Here is a 22,255-nt window from a genome sequence, read left to right as displayed (position 1 = left end):
GTTAAATTTGACCAAAACAAACAAAATCGCTCTCAACTGTAACAACTATCATGGAAGCATGTAATTTTCTGTCTGTATATATAACAAAGTGACAACGGAGACTGAATGAGTCAAAGTTGATTGTTCTGCAATGTAGAGGTTTTTTTTTTTTTTTGGACACAGTTCTATGCGAATTTCAGGAAAACTATCAAACAAATCGGTACCAGGAGTTATAGCGTGCTATTCTCGACACAGTCATTTTGATATAACTTTTACTGGGGTTTTCTCAAAGCTGCACAAGGAGTACAAAATAGTACAAAAGTGCTAAATACTTTAGACTGTTACACTAAATTAACCAATTAGCTTAAAAACAGGGAGAGGTAAATATCAAAATGTCAGACGAGTCAATGTCATGCCGTTAACAGTCACATGACCACAAAACCCAAAATACTAAGAATGCCTGTCTCATAACGCCACCTGAAGTGGCTTTACTTAAAATTTGTGGGTACCACATCTTACTTGGTGCCAGCTCTTCTTCTAGCTCATCTTCCTCATCTTCATCTTCGTCTGTTTCGATGTCCACCTGGCCCTCTTCGTCATCGTCATCCGACCCCTCTTCAGTGATCCAGTGGCCAGGAAGTAACCCAGCAGCATCGTAGGAGTTACAAAGCGGTCCTACAATGTGTGTGATGAAGGACTCCTGCAGCTTGGCCAACTGAGGGGAGGAGCGGTCCATGAAGGGGCTGATGGGTAATCCCAACCTGGATTCTTCATCTCCCTGCAGATTAAAACCGCAGATTACAGACATTTAGAGATGAGATTTGATATTTGATGCAAACTATATCACAATCAGAGGAACAGAAAGCGTTGCGCAGCTCTGACTTTTTTCCTCGTATGACCATGCGCACACAAAAGCAGATTTGACACAAATTTGAAAGGTTTTTTGAGTGTTGATATTTCTTGATATTCCTTCTTTCCTGGTTTTAGGATCAGTTTTACAAGAGGGTGCACTCTCATTTTGCAAAAAAGTTCAAATCTTCTACAAGGAAATGCTTAAAGTTTAATACAGAGATAAAAATCTATGATCTATGATAACTAAAAACTCTCTGCAGCATTAGCACGCAGTCTGTACCTGTTCGTAGAACTCATTGACGATGCCTTCTGTCCATTTGAGGTGCAAGTCACGGACTTTGGCTGGTCCATTGATATCTGCCAACTTTATGCACACTTGGCACACCAGCAGTCTATCGTTCTCGTTGGTCCAATCAATTCCTGGACTGTTCACATCGTTCACCTGTTTACAAAGATGGATGCCTTAGTACAACTTGTATCGTAGACTCATTATGCCATGTATTGCTCAACTGATTTTTTTTAACTTAACAACCTCTCAATGCTTAAATCAATGTTTTGCAGAAAATTATACTTTTTGTAAGCTGTCTGTTCAAAATATTTCATCTCAGACCTTGGAATTGAATTCAGCCAGGAAATCAAAGTGCTTCTTGAGGTCTGTGGCCAGTATAGCCTCGATGACGAGGAAACGAAAACGCTTGAATTCCATGTGATCCAGGTTGACGAGGAAGTTGAACTCAGGTCGGGAAAGGTAGAGGCTCCAGGCAGATGCTGCATGGTGGTTCTCCAGCACTGAGCGGTCATTGTACAGCACAGCCTACAGCGCCCAGGAGGACAAAAGCACAAGGTGTCAGAGTGGCACACTAAAATGACTCCTAAAAAGTTCTAAAAGGTTAATAATAGGGTTGCTCGTGTTGTGCGTATGAGCTGCATAACTTGTATTGTGTATAAAATCGCAAAGGTATCGATTTTTAAATCCTGGGTGATCGTTCTTGAGTTATCGTGTTCACTGTTTAATAACAAAGTCCTTAGATCTCAAGGTCAAAGGTCATTGTTATTCAAACTAATCCAGACTCTTAGTAGATTCACCTGTTGCATCAAACTGTCGACAAACTGTCAAGTCAGGTGATGGAGAAGTGATCATTTTGCCTTGTTCTGCAGCCACAGTACTTGTGCACTTGGCAGTCAATGAATCGACCATAAAGTCGTCCGTATAGCAAAGTATTCTAGAGGCAAATGTGAGGCCATCTCTCCAGCAGCTAAAACCTGGCCTAAACCGGATCATGCAGCAGGACAATGTTACGAGCAAGAAAAAGAAAAGAATCAAGGCGTTTAATGGAGCAGTCAACGTCTGGAATCAACCTGACTGAAATGCAGTGGCAGGACCTTTGAGAGAGCTGTGCATGAATGAATGCAAACCTCAATGAACTGACACAATGCTGCAAAGAAGAGGCAAAATTCAATGATTCAGAGATGGTTCTATCAGCTACTGAATCGTGGGGTCACCTTAGGTTTTCACATTCTGGTTCTGCATTTTAGCTTAGTGTCTGTTAAGTAAATAATGAGACAGTGTAATATGTCATTTTCATCTTAGATCAATCTTAGTATGTAAAACTTTTACTGTGACAAGCAAAGGCGCAGACACAGCTGAAAGCATCTACTGGTTGAAAGGTATCAAATGATAACAAATGTTAAAACATTTGATACCACAAAATACTTAAGATCCTTTCAACAGACATAGTGGTTGTCAACATCGTTAGCAATCAATAGGTCCAAGGTTCTTTTCTCCTTTTCTTTTAACTCACTTTCCTAGCACGAAACCCAGACAGAGTGAGCGCTATCGCTGGACATGTCGTCAAAATACAATATTTAAACTGGGGCAAGTGGTTAACTGTTTCATCGCTCATTTACATAACTCACCACCAATGAGGGAGCATTAACTGGCCATGTGGTGACAAGCTAATCTTGCACATGATCTTCATTTGTAGAGATAACTAAGGAAGTCTCAGGAAATCAAATAACACCTCAGCGTAAAATAGCCTGTCAGACAAGCACAAGTGTGGCTCGTGTGGCTCGTGTGTCACGCAGCGGTGATGTAAAGAAAAGTTAAAGATTAACTGAAAAACCGGACACTAACTACATAAAGACAAACCACAAAAAATACCACGTGAGGCAATCTGATACCGAGGTGTACGCAAGCTAAAATTTAATATTATGCTTACTATGTTACAGAGAACATTACTGCATTAGCTGTAATGTTACCTCTAGTGTAGGAACCTAATGTATCTGATGTTACTATATTGCTAGTAATGTTAATATAATAAATCATACATCTTATGTCCAGTGGCAGTAAGCATGCCTTGGGGTGGAATCGGAGGAATGTAAAAGTAAAGCCACACAATATCCGTCGGGTGACACTTCAGGGAGGCACAATCAATGCTGCACAGACAGCCATGTGAGTTTCTGTATGTACACGAGGCTTGTCTCAGGCCAAGTGTTGATATTTGCTCTGGGGCTGTTGGTCTTCAGGGAAAACAGGTTCCAGCGCCTTTCAGGCAATGACCATCAACAGCCAGTGAGTAATTCACCCTGCAGACTTTGACATAAATGTATTTTTTAACATTTTGCTTTGTTTTTTGGAAGATACTGTTAATTTCCACAGGAAGCCTAGAGGACTATATAGACTGGCCACCAAGTCTGAGTGTGAGACACCACATCTAACACTGCTGTACTAGTAAACAAAGCGCAGGACAAATGCTAAGTGATTCATCCGCTTAAATAGGGGGTGTAAGCTGAGTAAGTATAACTAATAACAACATTTTGTATACTCTGTCTTCACCACTCCATTTTCAGCAATCCATGAAAATGGCACTTTGCCTTAACCCATATTTTGAATTCATATTGTTATCCTCAGTTTCTGTTATGTCTGCAACCCTTTGAAGCACAAGCAGAAACTGTACGCTACCTGAGGTGCATTAGTGGCTACTAGAAAGGCATTTGTGCGACCAGGGTGGTCATAGTCGTGCATTGCAGCTGCTACATAAAGGGCCATGAGCTCCAGGGCAGGGATGTTCCAGGACAGGCAGCCATAGCTGTCATCTGAAATTGAGGAGGTCTTGGACGAGGCGTAGGATATCCTGCCTGGAGAGATTCCACTATCTGAATCTGGAACATAACAAACAAGACTGATGAGTCTCAGCAATAAAAAAAAAATGAGACAGATTACACTTTTAGCTCTTTTGTAATTAAGCAAAACTAAACTGGAGCTAATGTAAAGGTCTCCATACACCTACATGCACACACACACACACACACACAGCGTTCTATGCCAGCGTATTCGCTGTTTTAGATTTCATTTCCCAGATCACTTCCATTTTCTCACTCCCCCTCTCCTTATCAAATGACAGCTGCTCTGGCAGCAGTGGGTGCACGTCAGTGGATAAGCCTCAGATAATTTCTAATAGAGCTTAAATATCATCTGCAGAAATGAGCCTGGGAATCTCTGCCATTTGAGCCAAACCATCTGCTTTCTTTAAACCAACCCGTGAGGAAGAAACTCTTAAAAGCCACAAGCAGCAGTAACAGTGCAGGCACTTCCAAAGCATGCACACTTTAGCTAAGTTAACACAACAAGTCTAATTAGGTTTAGTTGGCTGTATTTTTTTTTTACCAGAACAGAAAAAAATGAGACTTAGAAGACCAAAGTGTTTCTGCATGTTAATGACATTTTAAATTTTTTTACAGTGTGAGGGAATCACTGGGAGTCAATGTTGTGCGACCATGTGTTTGGACTGCAAACAGCATTGTCTAGAGCAGCTTTCGCACATGCACTACGGCCCTGAACTTTTCAAGACACGGAGTGAATGTAAATGAATGTAAATGTTCAATTCAGGCAGATCAATCACTGACTTTACCCTGAGACCTCTTTAGTACAAAGGTCGGATAATATCCGACTGAGCGCAAATCCAGGCCCTGTGTCCTGTCACCTGCACACTCTACCCCGGTGCCTCCCTCTGTCTAAACCAAATGGCAGTATTTCCAGTGGAGGAAACTGGAAATACTGCACCGGTTGGCATGTGTGCATGAGAAAAGTGATTTATAAGATTATAATGTAATAGTACAAACTGTTGTTTACCTGTGTCACTCCCAGTCACATGCTCACTGTGGATCTGCTGGAACCCAGGGATTGGTCGAGTGGTCAGGTACCAAACAGCGTGCAGCACATCAGTAGCATGTACCCGATTATGATCTGTGTGTTTTTAACCATAGCAGTTTAACTTAAAAATTATTACGCTTGATTATTGCAAAAATAAACATAACCATGTATAAGATTTTTTTTAAAGACTTAAACACTGCACAGCGCAACACTCACAAGGAATGTCTCTGTATCCATTTTCCAGAGCACAGAAGTATGTCATGAACTCCCTCACAGGGATCTTGAAGATCTCAAAGAGACACATATCCTGGAAAAGGGTGTATGTCACCTGGGGAAAGAAAAGCCAGCTTTACTAAAACACCCATCCGAAAACAGGAAAGCCAGCGACATCACATCAGTTTAGTGCTACAGTAAAACAAAGTAGATTCCACAAGTAATAAAGTCCACAGTTGGCTCAAACTGAATCATACTCATAATCATAATCAGTCATAACTTAGGGAGGAGGTACCGGAGCATCCAGGCTCCACTAGACTGCTGAACAGCTTCATTCACCAGGCTGTCAGGAGACTTAACTCTGTCCACTACCTTCCCTCTCTGCCCCGATACACCTGGACTGTAACATCCTCTCTCATACAAGTTATATACAAATCTTTAATACTGTTTGGCACTTTACTGCAGAGAGAACTGTGAGAGAGAAACAATATTTCGATTCTCCTGCATGTTGTGCACACACACACACACACACACACACACACACACACACACACACACACACACACACACACACAGAAATGACAATACAAATCTATGAATCTTTGCATCTTTACAAATGCAGCGCTGCACATGTGTTTAGACCACGTCTCTAGCTATAGAGACTTTAGGACACTGTACTGCCACATGAGGATGATTTACCACAATTTTGCTATGCATGTACTTCACTTGGTAGACTGTTTTCAACTGATTTATTCTAAATGTATGAAGCTGTGCCTCTGGTGTACCTCTGCTAATTTTGGTAATCAAAGTTTACAAAAAAACTGGACGTATTCACTTCAGACTAAAAGGTTTAAAGTCTATCCAACAGGGAAAACAATGGTCATTATATGCTACTAGCAGAACTGCTTATCAGATATGTACATATTGGGTTTGCAGTTGTTACTGACATAGCTTAGGATCCTTCCGGTCTTCCCTCCTGTTTTGTCCACCAGGTCAAAAATCTGGAAGTTCCAGGTGTTCATCCTCTCCATGAGGGTCTCGTGTTCCTCGAGCATAGGATCTAGCATAAACTCCTGTTCATCCTGATGACACAAGATCATTAGGCTCATTATAGACAAACAAACAACAAAACAATGCAGTATTTTCCTTCTGATTCTGCAGCTAGCCTGCTGACAGTTTGATCAGAGATTTGCAAATATTTTGTTTGCTGGTCACCGCTAATGTACCCTTCTGCTGATAGCAGGACCTCACGTGGCGTATTAAAACGGTGCTAAACACCTTGCTTCATATCTCCGATAAACTCCCAGGAAGTTGTCATTGAAGGCTTTTTACAGCTTCTTTGGGCATTGCATGGTCTGACCTTGGGAGGAATTTGCTGAGATATCTGATCCTCGAAGGCCTGAGCAATAAGACCAGTTTTTTGGTCTGACTGCTCCAGACCAACAAACTCCCCAAACGTCTCACACTTGTTGATGATCAGTTCTTCAAGTGCATTTGATTAGCAGTATCTGGCTGCTAATCACCCTCTTAACTTCTACGGGAACAGTGCACTTATTTTTTTTCACAGGTTGTTCTCCGGTCGATATTCACACTGTGAGTAAAAGCCCTCTGATTAAGCTCACCTCTGATTCCTGAGTCTGCTGGTCTGTGCTCGTGCTCTTCTCCTTCTCCTTCTCCTCCTCTGTCAGCCTCTGGTCCCCCCCATCGTCTGGGCACCCATCTTCAGACACATCCATCTCCGAACTCTCCTCCCTGATCAGAGGTTCTCCTATGAACTCTGGCCCTTCCCCTGCTATGTATAAAAACACAATGTAAAACCACCCAGTAATGCATCACATGCGGAGAAAAACATTAGCACCTTACACAGCTTATAGAAGTTCTATATTTTCAACCCTAAGACTCGAAACTGTGCCATTGTTCCATAACATCTAACTATATGTACCTGAGCGTCTCCGCTGAGCCTCAGTGGTGTACGGTTGATGGGATTCCCCTGTATCACTGTTGCCCTTGAGCATCTGACGACCACAGCTAATAATCACAGACATAACCAAATGCAATCCATCATATACCTTAACGGCAATCACTGATAGACTGGATAAAAGATGACAGTGTGGCGTGTCTCTTCAGTTCTGCAGGTCTCACCTGGTGCAGAGAGGTAAGGCGGAGCTACGGAAATCAGGGGAGTTTACTGTGTAGCCCAAGGGTTTATGCAGGTTCAGATTTACACTAGGCTTCGTCAAGAAGTCAGCCGTGTCTGGGAACTCCACAGGCAATCGAGGAACAAGGGACGATGAAGAACCAGTGCCTACAGTGGGAGGACTGTGGCTTGGAGAGGTGACGGGGCTCAGGCTCGGTGATGTGCCTAGAGAGAATAAAGGGAGTGCAGGAAAAAACAAAAACAGAGTCAAACACGAGTAATAAACAGACGTGCAGTGAGTCCGAGGAGCTTTATATTTAAGTCTCACCTGCTCTCCTGGGCCCCGCATGGTATGTGAGGGTGACAGAGGAAGATCTCTGCTTGGGAATGGTGAGCAGGTTTGCATTAGGCCCATTGGACAAACCTGAGCTGCAGGACAAAAACACATATATTAAACACGGGATTTATCAAGAAAATATAAAAAGGGTTTCTTTTTATCAGATGTTATGCATCATCCAGACAAAGAACAACAGTTCAAGGCTACTCTGGCAAGCCAATCACGTTACACCACAGAAACAAAGACAAAAAAAAAGGTGCCAACATAGCCAATACTCTCCTGCCATCCAGTGGAGACACACGGTAACAGGCACTGCACCCCACTGTCACTATGGTAATTCAAACCAATTTTGAAATGAATTTATTTAAAGCTTCTAAACCCATTTTTAACACTGAAGTGTTATGCTATAATTAATAAGTCCATTTCTTGATTGTGCATCAAAGAATAGATTTACCAGTCCTTGGTTCATCGAGGTAGCCTTAGTTAAAGAAGAGACAACTGTACTAAAAGTACAGTGATTTATTTACATTTGGGTAAAAGTATCACTGCACTTACTTTTCATGATAACTTTCATTATGACTTTCTGGCAATAAAAGGAACAAGTTAGATCCTGCAAGAAAAGCAATTTTATCTGCTCCAAAACAGGAGAGATTCAAGTAAGAGATAAATAACGTGCGCTAGCAGCTCTACAGATACTCTTGTGTTTCTGGGAGGTGGTAAGGTAGACGGCTGAGTTTGTGATGAGTACCTGATCAAGTTGAGGTCAGGGTGGGGTCTCTTGCCGTTGTTACGTTCCCACCGTAAAGAGGCGCAGTCAAGAGAAGGGAGTGTGGAGGATGCAGATGAGGTGGAGCTACGCCTTGGCTGAGGGGTGGGGAGGCTGTTTCTGCTGTTCAAACCCTGATTGGTGAAGAAAGATCCAGTGATAAATATATGTTTTATACAGTAACATTAACATCATAAGTTAACTTGGCTGACTATTTGAAACTAGTAATCAGTTTTATGGCTTCAGAACTATTTCCCATCACAAACCAGTGCTGGTTAAAACTATTAATAACTGATAAGGGACTAGTTTTGTGCAGTAGTAACACTTGTTCCCACCTTAATAGGTTTCCTATCACTCCTCTCTACAGAGTCCTCCACCTCATCGCAGGAGTAGAAACCTGGAAAGGGGGTAAAAGGGTTGACCCTGGGGCGGCATGAGCCTGAAAACGTCCCCATGAGGCTGGAGATGCTGCGCAGAACTGAGATAGTGTGTGGAGGCAGCGACGAGTCCATGAGCAGGTCTGACACCAGATTCCTGGCCTCGTTGATGACTGAAAGGTCCACACCGTTGCCGCTCACTGCACCCTGTTGTAAATGCACATACACTGCACAGGTTAGGGAGCAGAGCTGCAAAGGCAGACATAAAATGACAGTTAAAAGTTTATGGTTTGTGGTGTCTAGTAGACTCCTGCTAGAGTGTGAGTACTGGTTTATGGCAGATAGGTGGCCAGGAATAGTATGAGGTTTATAATCGCGTTCTTTATTTCTTCACGCTCTCTTTTATGAATTCCACTTTCCCATAAATTACACATAAACTGTGCAAAAACATGAAGAAGGCACTTTAAATGATTCTGAATCCGGTCCTTGACGATTTTGGCTTCCACTGACTATTATGTCTTTGTGTAAATTGCACAATGTACATCAACTTTATATACAGTCACGTGATAGATAAAGATAAAGTTTTCACAGGACTCACTGATTCATCACTGTAAAAAACTAACAACCCATGACTCAGCCACTCGTAGGTCTACTTTTAACAGCAATAACTTGAAGTTATCGTTTTCTTTATGACTTTATCCATCTCTTACATCATTGTTTTTTTACCCACTTCCTTTACAGCATTGCTTCAGTTCAATAAATTTTGGGCATTTGTGCACCCACAGTTCCTTCAAAGTCACACCGTTTCAACCAGGTTGATTTTGGACACCTTGATGCTTTTCTCTTCAGCCATTCTGCTGCTGCTCTGTTTGGGATTATTGTTCTGCTGTTTGGCCTATTTTAGGCTGAGCTTTAGCTCTCAGTTAAATGGTCTCACATTCACTGACAATTCATTGTCAACCCAATAACTGCAAGGTGCCATAATAATGTGGCTGCTAAATCATCAACCCTCCACCACCATGCTTGACAGTTGCTTGTGTAGTGTTTGTGTTGATGTGTTTGTGTTTGGTTTTCCCCAGATGTGGTGAAATGTATTACAGCCAAACATCTCTACCTCGGTCTCATCTGTGGTTTGTTCGGATGCAGTTTTGCAAACCTAAGCAATTTTCTTCTTAGAGAGAAGATGCTTTGTTTTTGCAACCCTTCCAACGAAGCCGTACTTGTTCAGTCTTTTTGAACTTTAGCATTTAACATGCTAACTGTGGCCTGTTAAGTCTGAGATGTAGCTACTGGGTTTTTTGCAGTTTCTCCAAGCATTTCACGCTCTGACCTTGGGTTGAATTTCCTGGGATGTCCACTCCTGGAAATCTTGTGGCATTTTGTAACTCACACTTGAATGCTCCAGACTAGAAACTAGCTTCTTCTAGAAACTTCTGCGTTTCTGGTGCCGCTCACACTTGCGTTTACATTTAATCAAGTACATTTGATAAGCAGCACCTGACTGCTACTTACCCTCTTAGTTCCTATGGATGGCGTAAGGGTGTACTTCGTTTTTCACAGAACTGCAGATCCGATGTGTAATTTAAGTGTTCCCTAATTGTTTCTAAACACTATGTATTGTTTCCAACTTCTTCTTCCACATGATTTCTATTTTATTGTCTCCTTATCCCTCTTCTCTTCCTCTAGCCTTTTGCACAGCAAGATAATAAAAATAGTGTACGTGGATGAAAACACACTGTCTAGACCAGAAATTTGGATTATTGAAGTGACATGCTATTGTCTAAAGTGAAATCCCCAAAATTGTGAGCGCAATCTGTTACAGGGTTTTATCCCTTCTTTTTTTTAGAGCAGATTTCATATGAAATGCTGTTGTTTGTGAGACACAAGAGCAAAACCTGACGAAAAGGTTGCTGTATAAACAAAATACGTGTTTTAACTTAATGCACTAAACCCGAATTACTCTCTGTGGGTGGACTACAGACTGACTATCTAAAAGAAACTATATAGGCAGTGTGTTTCCTGAATTACCCACAACCTTAAACCCTCATAAACATGCGAGCTAAACAAAGCACAGCACTGACCTGATACTGTGGTTTGTACCAGTGTTTCAGATCCCAGTCCCATAAGATCATCTGAAAAGAAGAAACAAAGGAAACGTCAGTCAAATGTCATCTTTGTATGTGTGTTTATTTATAACAGAGAATATGAAATGTATCTACACAGATGGAGCTCGTGCTCTGACCTATGCTCCACTTTGAGCACAATGCTTTATGACTTTATAGAGCAGGCGCCGGTGGGCCACAAACAGACAGCTTCTGCTCGTCTGTTCTTCATGTTATCTAAACATTAAACACAACACAACACAATGTAGTCGCAGATTACATTAGGGATTCCCCGTGCCACAAAATACAAATTTTACTACAGGTATGCTAATGCAGTCTGCCTGAGTGACGGCAGACAGAGGCCTCTCACTGAAAGCATAAGCAGAAAAGCAAACCACGAAAACCACCAAGGTGCGTCTACAATAGAGCTATGAGATCTTATCAAGCCTCAACTACGTCAATTAGAAGCGCTATCTGTTAGTAACTACAAAGGAGTTCTCACATATTACAAAGCTGCACAGTCAAAGTGCTGTGCAAGTTGTTTAACAGTATGTTTCAGAAATAACCTAAACCTTTATGACAGCGTATACAAATGTAGCAATTTGTAAGTATTTGAATTTAGTTATCCTCTTGCACATTTTCTGTTTTCCTAACATTTCAGCCATGCACTTTATAAAATATACGCATATGCATTTCTGGATAGCATAACAAATCACAACGTGAAGCTTACGAACTGGATACATGTGTGCCAAAAAGTGAACTTTCATGTGTAAAAATCCAGACATTAAACATTTCTTTTGCAGCACCAGCATGCAGTCTCACCCCGCTCCACAAGAGGGAGAACCGCAGGGGAGTATGCCTCACACAGAAGCAGCACAAGTCTCATCTGATCATGTAAACACACATGCAGCCATGATACCATCAGACATAATTAGGTCACAATCAGCAAAATCAAAAGCAAATTTTTATCATTCTGAAATATTACTGTTACACAGGACTGAGCAGAGGAACGCTGAAAAGCAAAAAGTTTGCGTTTTGGCACTTAAATACCAAAACTAGCTACTTTATACTATATTTTTTTACCAGCTGCGGCATCATTTGTTGATTATGTCCATACAGTAATCTATTACTAAGCTTGATAAATAGATCAGTAGATCCATGCCATCTCCTCTAATCACTGACTGTTTCACTGATCAAAGTGGGATGATGGGTGTTTGTCATCAGCATCTGTACAGTGCTGCCAAACATTTAATATGGCAAATAAGCCCTGCCATGGCAACCCGACATAGAGGCCAGCAAACAATGCTCCATACACCATGGCAACGAGATGGCAGGAGACAGCCTGAGGACAGAGTTGTTGGCCTTCTGCTTGTTTACAGAGAGAAATAGAAGGGCCGAAACAGAGAGGGAGATGGGTAAAAGCTGAAGGAGCGGATGCCATTAAAGCCGGGATGGAGAGTAAAGGGCTGAGAACTACAGAGAGAGAGACAAAAAAAAACGTGTACAAAAGCTACCAAAACCTCACCATTACACTAGTCTCTTCACTTCTCTCCTTCACCTCTGCCTTACCTGAGCGCATAACACACAACAGCCCGGGCTCCTCCATGATTCTCGCTAAGCTCAGAAACAGGAATAGCTGGATGAATCACTGCTAGCGCCACAACCGGTAAAGCTTGTGTCAAGAGGCACGTGCTTCTTGTGCACGTGACGCGATAAAAATCTTTCAATGAGCACGAGATATTGTCTCCAGCGACGTCACGAAATCATAGCATGGGGAAAGACGCACAATTCAGCACATGTAGACACCTTTACGCAAGCAGCGGCACAGATATAGCAAAACACAAGTGAAATGCCATTCACCTCTTTCACCATCGTGCAAGCATTGCAGATATACTCGTCAAAAGTATTGTGCAGCATGGATCTAACACGTACATGTTTATCCTTATGAAACAGTAATACACCGCTAATAACCATAGGTAATATATGTAATAGGTAAGGTAAGTGCTATGACAGTTTTTCACATTGTGGTAGAGTTTTGTTTTGTTTTTACTCAAACTAATTAAAAACTAGATTTGGATCAAACTAAACTAAACATGCTTGCAGCTTAATTTGACTTTTTCTGACATGATGCCGATTATGTCAGACCACCTGCTTATCTGATTAATTTAATTAATCAATATATGTGATTATATGTGATTCCGAGTAACACTGTGTGCACGACCTTATAAATGTGGCTATGAGGATTATTTTATTTCCAGGAGGGAAATTATCAGACGCACGCATTTTTAACAGTCAACTACGGGCAATGCAGGACATATGATGTCCACTTGCTCGCTGTGAGTTTGTACTACGGAGCTGCCAACCTGACGTCTTCAGAGTTTTTGAGCTTCTCTGCATGTGTGAAGATGGCTAGAAAGCGAGCTGTACAGATAAGAACACACATCAAAACACACTGGCAAATACTGATAAACATGGCATAACATGAAACGAGAAAATAACTCCTCTCACAGGTCATAAATATTTCCTAACAGGAGTCAATAAAACTGTGCGGGCCATTAGGCCTCGGGCTGGTTACACCTGTGTGTCATATTAGCTGGGCTGTGTGGTGCGAGAGGTGCTAGAACTGATAAAAACATGCTAATAAGAGTGCGTGGGGAGGGCAGAGAAACGGTATCAATGGCAGCCAGACAGGAAGGGCATTTGCATGTAGAGGAGCGGGGCACTGCTGACGTCAGTGTGCAGCGACACACACAGCGTCAGCAGCCCTCTGCACATGCACATGCTGATAATGAGGGCTAAGCTCTGGCTGTCAAGACCTGCAGAGGGGGACAAGATGATACAGCCTGATTGTTTTTAAGGCTATATTCAGGAAAAAAGTGCAATAGGGGTGGGGGGTGGAGACACATCCTGAACTGACAGAAGTGTGCCTGTAGCTTAGTGTAAGAGCTCAGGCAGGCTAAGGAAGAAGCAGACTGGGATTAAAAATTGTCTCTGAACTTCTGACCTTGACAGACTTGCTACAAGGCTTTATCCTACATTCAACCGCAGATAAACTGGAAACCTGTGTGATAAAATATTTTGCTTTACTAAAATTCTTCAAATTTAGCATGCTTTTAGCATTGCATCACAATGACTTTGTAAAAACTCAGCTGGACAGCCCACAGGGCCAAAGACTTTTGCTGGTCTCAACAGCAGCCCCATAGATCAGCAAGTCCAATGGGAAAAATCAGGGGCCTCCAGATGGCCAGGCCGCCTATGGCTGTCACCAGTGTTGTCAGGGCGACCTGGCAGGGCCATGGAAAATTCTTTGACTGTGGAAAGGAGCTCGTTCAAAATGTCATTCCTCTCTTTCACACTCATCTACTACTTCACTGGACCTGGAATTGTTCAGCGCGTGCCTTGCGCAAGCGAACATCTGCAAGTGTCCTTTGGAGTATTTTTAAATACTATAAAACCAGTTTCTTGGTATTTGTATATATCAGACAAACTGTATCCTACTACAAAGAATACAAGTAGAGTTTCCACTTTGTGGTTGCTGCATCCACATATCTCAGACTCATATTTTATATGCAGAAAAGACTTTAAAAGAATTAAATTGGTAAACAGACGCTAAAGATTAGTGTCACCAATTCAGTGTCTGACCAAAGATGAAATATGGTCAAAATTCCCTCGTGTTCCTGAGCTGCAGCTTTAAATAATGGCGAGTGTGTTTTTGCAGCAGATTGCTATGAAGGCAAGTGAATTTGACCCTTGACCTTGTGCATATCAAATGTCATCACTTCTTGGCTATGGCTTTTGTTAATTCACAGCGACCTTGATCTTTGACCAACTAATTCCAATCAGACTGAACTTGAATCCAAGTAAACCTCTGTGCAAAATTTGAAAAATGCTCTCTAGACATTTGAGAGAAACACACAGGCAACCAGAAGACAGCAGCTGTTAATTCAATGTCTCACTTCACCTCACCATCATTATCGCTATGCATTTTCCACAATAAAAACATCTAACATCTACTATCGTCTGATCCTCAAGAGTGTACTTGCACTTTTTTTATCTGGAGTTTAACAAACTACACCACAAGAAAGCACTTGAATACAATATTCTAAAATGCAAAAAGAAATTGAAAGTGGTTTTTTTTTCCCTCTCTATCAGGTTTCCCCTTGATATGACAAAATTTAAATTGGCAGACTTTCAAAGAGAGATTTCTGATTTCCTCCGTATCATCTGACGTATCATGTGATGTGTTCATAGAGCATCTTTGAAAACAACACACTGAACCTTGAGCTACAACTGCAAAAGTTGTGCCACTCCTGTTAGCTAAGAACAGGAAACTGAGGCAAGAGTTTGCATGGCCTTGTCGAAATTGGACAAGAGAAGATTGGGGGGGAAAAAACATTGCCTGGTCTGATGAGTCTCGATTTCTGCTGATAACATCGTGAGGGCATGGACCCATCCTACCATCTGTCTGTGGTGTAATGCTGTGGTGTGGATATTTTCTTGGCACACTTGGCTCAGTACCACCTGAGTATCATTTAAAAACCAGAGCCTACATGAGTACGATTGCTGACCATGTCTATCCTTTTATGTCCACAATCTACCCATCTTCTGATGGTTACTTCCAGCAGGATAATCAACCGTATCATAAAGCTCATCAGCCTGGTTTCTTGAACATTTAACAATGAGTTCACTGTGGCCGCCACAGTCACCAGATCTCAATCCAATACAGCATACAGGATGTGGTGAAACTGGAGAGTCCCATCAAGGATGTGCAACCAACAAATCTGCAGCAACTGTGTGATGCTATCACTTCAATACGGATCGAAATCCACGAGGAATGTTTCCATGATGAATTCAGGCAAAAAGGGTCCAACCCAGTTTTAGTACCATGCAACTAATGGCCATGTGGTAACCAGTGAGTTTTTATGAATTTGTTTTTGCTCTTCCCAATTACATCACCATATGGTTGGTTACATTTACTACAAACTCCACTTCCCACCCTATTGGGAACTGTACACTGCAAATCTAACTGTGTGATTACACCTTTTAAACTACTGGGAACTGTAAAGGCAATCCACTGGTCCATCCTTAATGTAACATCCATCTTATGAGGTTAAGGCTTTAACAATCTCTAATGAAGATAAGCCTAAACAGTTGGTCTTTAGCACTAACATTATAAGAACTGGTTGTGTAAACTACAACAACTGGTACATGCTACATGATATGATAAGATAAGCCCCATTAAATAATTATCCACAATATATTATGAGGCTAACAAAGGAGCAGCCCGGAACTACTGGCAAGTACACAAATAACCTCTTAAAAAGTGTCGTAAATAGAAGAATGAGGAGGGCAGATGAGGATAATTGTTATTGTAGCTATTTCTCTCTATTTAGAGTCATTACTGAAAGCTGATCTAAAAAAGATCATTTATAAGTCCAATAATATTTCTTTGTCTCACACTATTATGAGAGTAGGTCCTTTCACATTTTTCTCATGCTGCATAATGTTTTCTTTAATTATTTCTTCATTTTTATAGTCATATAGTTTAAGAAAATCCTAAAGGGGACACTTACATGAGTAAATCATAGCATGAGATAATAGGGGTGGGGGAAAAAATTGATACTGTGTAGTATCGTGATATTTTGTTTGCTAATAATGTATCGATACAGGGACAGCAGAAATCGATATTTTGTTACAAAAAAGGTTTTTGTGCTCTGACTTCAGAGCATGTTGATCCTTTTTCTGAGCAAGAATCCTGACACTGTCCAAATGTGTTTAACTTTTTTTATGGCAGCAATAAACATGACAGTTTACTTATTTTAATTTAAGACATGTTTTATTTTAATTAAGTTAAAAAAAATTTTTATTTAATGTAAAATTATATTTTGTTTTAATTTACTTTCAAATTCTTCAGTTGCTGAATGGGCTGCATAGTTTTCATAAATTGCATAGTTCAGAATAGCTATAATTGGACTAGATGGTTGCATTCAGTTAAGTTGGACTAGACTGTAATACAAACCGTTCAGTTTGTCAACAATACAACTGACTGAAATGAGAGAAAGACCGAGTGTGAGACTTTGATATTAGATAAAATGAATATTGATAAAGTTTACCTTTATGTACAGAATCTGAATATCGCAAAATATTTTTAAAAATTGCAATAATATCGTATCGTGCGTTAAGTATTGTGATAATATCGTATCGTGGGATGTATGGTGATTCCCACCTCTATGAGATAAGTCATGTACAACAGCGGTCCCCAACCTTTTTTGCGCCACGGACCGGTTTATGCCCGACAATATTTTCACGGACCGGCCTTTAAGGTGTCGCGGATAAATACAACAAAATAAAACTAGTACCGGTACCGAAAAAAAGAAGATTTATTCATAACACACGTGAAAAGACCCAGGAAAACAGAGTTAACGATAAAAACGATAACAAAATAACGCTGAAAACCGATAAAAACCCTGAAAACCATACATTTCACACCTGAGTCTCAACTCTCGCAGCCCGGTACCAAACGTCTCACGGACCGGTACCGGTCCGAGGCCCGGGGGTTGGGGAACCGCTGATGTACAACATAAACATTTACTATAGATCTTTTCTATTTCCATATGGGTGTTGCTACCATCTTGTGAACTATATACTCCATTCAAACCAGTTCTACAGAAAGCTTTTACACTCGCATGACCTTTATCACAGAGCAAGATACCGTGAAAAGTTCCAAATCCTCCTTTTTATTTGTCTCCTTCTAGAAAAACATTGTTGTTTGTTCTCCGAGGAGTATAATTCATTTACTCTAGTTTCCTTGATAAGTTACAGATGCCTTTTCATGGGACCCCACCAGCTCCAGAGTGTATAATTAAGTGAACAACAAGCAAGAGCAAGTATCCACAGATGTGCATGCAAAACCATGTTCAGCCATGTTTTGTGCTGGGCTTGTTTATTTTTAATGTATATGTGTAACAACTATTTAGAATATCTTTGTGGAGCTTTTTGCAGTTTGCAGGCCGTTTTTCACCTAAAAAGCAACATTTCCAGATTTCCGTGCCCTATAGATAATAATAGTTTTAATAACAAGCATAAATGGTCCCAAATGTGATGTGACCACATGTGCCCATTTGTCAAGATTATGTTACAAATGAGACTAATAAAATTTTGTCCTGCAAAAATCACATGCGGGATGAAGCAGCAGAGCAAGACTTTACTGTATGTTGTGAATTAAATGTGGAATGTGGATTTGTCCTCAGAGATGTAATGGAAAATGAGTTTTTATAAAGTTAAATAAATACGACTAAAACTACATCTAAAAATAGCAGCAAAAATAGGAAAAACAAGAAACCAGAGGAATTTGGACAAGACCAAGTGATTGATCAGCTTCAACACTAATCCAACATCCAAGCATGTCTGGCCTACATCAACAAAGCTTTGTTTAATCAAAGACTAAGGCTAAAGACACTTATGGTCGCTCCTTGCAGCTGCAGACTGATCTTCTCATCTTCTATCATTGAGGCCTAGCATGTGATTTTACTATGGCACTTTGTTTACATGAGTTTGTAGATGTGCGGCACACAGCCTGTGCACACGTAGGCGCTAATTCCACAGGGGAAAATTGCTGCTGCTGTCTGTGTCCCCACAAAAAGCAGATGGGCTGGACAGAGGCTAACAGAGAAAGAGAATGGAAGAGTTATAACTAAGCTCAACTTGACTTTTGGAATGTAGAAGGAAAATTATGCCTGCCAAGTTGGATACTGCTATCAAGGCGTAGAGACTGGACAAGCCTGAGGCATGTGGAAATGGTGTTTTTTGTCAGATAGTTCAACTCAAAATATTAGAGGACTTTTTTAAACTTTATGTGACACAATCTGAGGTACTAAACTGACCCATTTACACCCCTGTGTGGTGAAGGAAATGGCTATGAGCCGACACTAAGAAGTTACTTTGTGTTCAACATGGTCGATGCCAAAGAAACTGCTGATCAAATAAAGTTTTAGCAAAAGACACAGAGGCCTTACAAGCAAAAGCATGCAGAACACATTGGAGGAGTCTACAGTAAAAACACATGGCTGCCTAAGGAAGCAAAGGCAAGAGCAGAAATCACTCAGGCTGCTCTGTTTCTGCAGGTGTGTCCTCAATTCAAGAGAAAGTGGCGGTAGAGGATACTTAAGTGTCCCGGCAGACTTTCCACTTTGTTGATTTACAGTACAACACAGTTGACCTGAGATCACTCTTGGATCTCCCAAGAAAAGATACAGGAAGTCTCTTTGTGTGAGTGTTGCTGCTGCTGCAAGAAGTGTCAGTAAACAGCGAGTACTTCTTATGTCTTTGCAGGCTTTTTGGGGGGCTTTTGTTTTTTGTATGTCATCAGTTTTATTTTGAGTAATTGCTCTAAGATAATTTGATCAAAGACCAGAAAGACATTAGAACGCTTCAGCTTTTGTTTGCCTGTCACACAAGGCGGAATAAATAAAACACACTGCACGTAAAATATGGTTAAAGCCAACATATCTACCACATTGTTTTCTAGACTACCATTTTAAAGCCTTGAATATGCCATTTTGCCTATGAGCACCCAGGGTTTTGGGGTAACCATATTTGCAGGAGAGGGTGGAATGAAAAGTTGTCACCGAAAGCTAACTACTTTTCTGCTAGTACAAATAACCACACAGCAAGCCACCTGTGTCACCACCCAAGTTTTACTCAAAGTGGTTATGCACTTAATTGAGCATAACTTTGAAGTGGGCATTATATTCAGATGCAGACACCATCTGCATTCACCAGAGATGAGTGTTTCGTCTAGACTATTAGGCTTTCCGTTTTGACAAAGCATATAGTTAGGGCTGGATCAGGTGACCCTGAATCCTCCTTTAGTAATGCTGCTTGGGGCTTCCCACAGTGCACCAAATGTTTCGTGTTCACTCACCTTCTTCGCTCACTATGTGCTTGCACACCACTCTGCATTTAATTATTAGTTATTAATCTCATGCTGTTTTCCATTGTTTTCCTTCCTCACCCCCAACAAGTCATGCTAGATGGCTGCCCCTCCTTCAGCCTGGTTCTGCTAAAGGTTTCTTCCTGTTAAAAGTGAGTTTAATCTTCCCACTGTTGCCAAAGTGCTTGTTTATAGTAGAGATGGACCGATCCGATATTAAGTATCGGTATCGGTCCGATACTGACGTAAATTACTGGATTGGATATCGGAGAGAAATAAAAAATGTAATCCGATCCATTAAATATCAAAAAAGCACCTCACAAAACTTGCGACATGGCATAACTCGGCTCATAACCGTAGCGCGTCGGAGCAGTGTGCATCACGTGATAGAGCGGCTGTGGCGTGCGAGATCTGTTGTCTGGTTCAGTATTTGTAGCCTCGCTACAAAACCGGCATTTCATCTCCGAGAAAGTGATCCCAGAGAGAAGTAAAGCAAGTGTGTAAGTTCATCTCTGAATGTTTGTAAAGCATTCCAGCGTTAAGCTTAACAACCGATATATGGAGCGACTGCCTCTTCTCTCTCCCTCCCTCTCCTGCTGCTACTTCAATCGTGAAACTGATCAATGATCAGCTGATCGGCTTTTCTGTCACGAGTCCGTCTCTCTTCTTTGTTTTTGCCCCACTTCGCGCCAGAAAGAGGAAACCAGCGGCTGAACAACAGCAGCATGTTTAAGCTTGATAATCTGTTGTTAGAATTTATTTAATATTACTTTCTACACCAGGATCCTTTTCTACGTAGCTGACGGCTGGTAACTGTGCAGGGGCGGATCTATCAAAGTTTAGCCAGGGGGGCCGATAGGGCATGAACAGGGAAAAGGGGGCACAAAGACGTACTTTTCTTTCTTATTCTCATTTAAAATGTCTAGTTTTTAATAAATAATTATCTGAATCTTACACCCAAAGTTTTAATCTGATGTAAAAAGTATAGAAGTCCATTACTGTATATAGTAACTATTAAGTCTAATATACCCTAGTAAGCTATAGTACTTTTTCCTTTGAGAAGATACCATCTGTGAATTCTGCAATTCTGTTGAAGAAAGACGTTGAATCTATTTAATTATTCTTGAAAAATAACGGATTTCTGTGCATTTTTTTCACACTGCATCAAATTAAAGTTGATTACGTCGATTAAGCATCATGAGGTGGTGGGTGGTTCCCTATTATTTTTTTTTTGCTGGGAGTTTTAGAACCCTATTGGTTAGGTTGCTTACTCTTTAAAATACCAGAATAGGAAGGATTGAGTAGGTTTAAGTTTATTAGATTGATCAGTATTGCTGAACTATGAAATATTTTGGGTGCAGTGTATTTTTTACATACAGGTATAACAGAATAGCTTTAGTGTTTGTTTGATTTTTAAAATTGAATTTGAACTTATACAAAATGCAGCAAGATATTAAAAAAACAGTTTTATTGATTAAAAAACACACTATATCGGATTCATATCGGTATCGGCCGATATCCAAATTTATGATATCGCTATCGGACATAAAAAAGTGGTATCGTGCCATCTCTAGTTTATAGGGGGTCATCTGATTTCCCTGTATTTTTGTAGAATCTTTACCTCACAATATAAAGTGCCTTGAAGGAACTGTTATTGTGACTGGAGTGGTCACTCAGACCCTGTAAGACCTGCATAAGCATTAGTACAATTTAACAGGTGAGTCACGTAAACATGTTTATTTCTCCTATAAAACTAGTCTTTATGGTTCCATAAGAAATGATTCACCTTTGGACCAGCCTCAAGTGGTCGTTCAAGGATATTAAGTTCAGGGCACTTCAACAACCCCAGAGACTGCAGCTTGTTTTAAATCCTGGCATTTACATTAGCCCAGAATTTTACAAATACCAAATAAAATCAGAAGAAAATTACTAGTGTCACTTTTTTGCACCCAACGTGGTCACATATTGTTTTTCCAATGAAAACTGTACTTCCTGCTTTATAGCATAGTTTGACAATATAAGCATTTCATAGTTGCACAGGAAACAAGCCATTTATCTTCATTTAATGTTTTTGCTTAACTTATTGTAGTCACTTTCAGTTACAGGCTGATTGCTACCACAGAATTGTATTTTAGCTTCGCTTGGCTGCACAGGCCTCCAGAAAATACTTTAAGCATCAACTCACACAAGCGACAATACTGATTGATAAGACTGTCAACACCTTCTGACTCAGCTGTTAAAAAGCAAAGCACTGACAAATGTAAAAGTGAAAGAAGTTCCATTACGAAACGTTTTAGTTGGGACATACTGCAAGATGGTTATGAATCCAGCTATTTAAAAGGATCTGTGAACTCATCCTGGATCGACCTGTTTTCTGTCAACAACACGATCTTATTGGCTATGAACT

At 40.7% G+C, this 22,255-nt stretch overlaps 1 protein-coding gene across 1 annotated transcript in view; it reads right to left on the bottom strand.

Annotated features, from left to right (window-relative positions):
• pde3b (phosphodiesterase 3B) overlaps nucleotides 1–22,255 on the bottom strand; it is a 47,158-nt gene that overhangs the window by 3,914 nt on the left and 20,989 nt on the right. The window contains exons 2-15 of the mRNA XM_084934607.1: nucleotides 10,896–10,946; nucleotides 8,773–9,021; nucleotides 8,420–8,571; nucleotides 7,663–7,763; nucleotides 7,340–7,559; nucleotides 7,140–7,225; nucleotides 6,820–6,989; nucleotides 6,145–6,279; nucleotides 5,201–5,312; nucleotides 4,964–5,077; nucleotides 3,794–3,993; nucleotides 1,442–1,645; nucleotides 1,112–1,273; nucleotides 499–757 (exon numbers count right to left, since the gene is read on the bottom strand). Coding sequence (XP_084790733.1) covers nucleotides 499–757; nucleotides 1,112–1,273; nucleotides 1,442–1,645; nucleotides 3,794–3,993; nucleotides 4,964–5,077; nucleotides 5,201–5,312; nucleotides 6,145–6,279; nucleotides 6,820–6,989; nucleotides 7,140–7,225; nucleotides 7,340–7,559; nucleotides 7,663–7,763; nucleotides 8,420–8,571; nucleotides 8,773–9,021; nucleotides 10,896–10,946 — 2,215 coding nt within the window. The remainder of the gene's footprint in view (nucleotides 1–498; nucleotides 758–1,111; nucleotides 1,274–1,441; nucleotides 1,646–3,793; nucleotides 3,994–4,963; nucleotides 5,078–5,200; nucleotides 5,313–6,144; nucleotides 6,280–6,819; nucleotides 6,990–7,139; nucleotides 7,226–7,339; nucleotides 7,560–7,662; nucleotides 7,764–8,419; nucleotides 8,572–8,772; nucleotides 9,022–10,895; nucleotides 10,947–22,255) is intronic.

The sequence above is a fragment of the Perissodus microlepis genome, chromosome 1, assembly GCF_051167445.1.
Source record: "Perissodus microlepis isolate ML-2025 ecotype Zambia chromosome 1, ASM5116744v1, whole genome shotgun sequence".
Classification (NCBI taxonomy): domain Eukaryota; kingdom Metazoa; phylum Chordata; class Actinopteri; order Cichliformes; family Cichlidae; genus Perissodus; species Perissodus microlepis.
The sequence above is the reverse complement of the archived record's forward strand: the minus strand, read 5'-3'. Positions and strand labels throughout refer to the sequence as shown.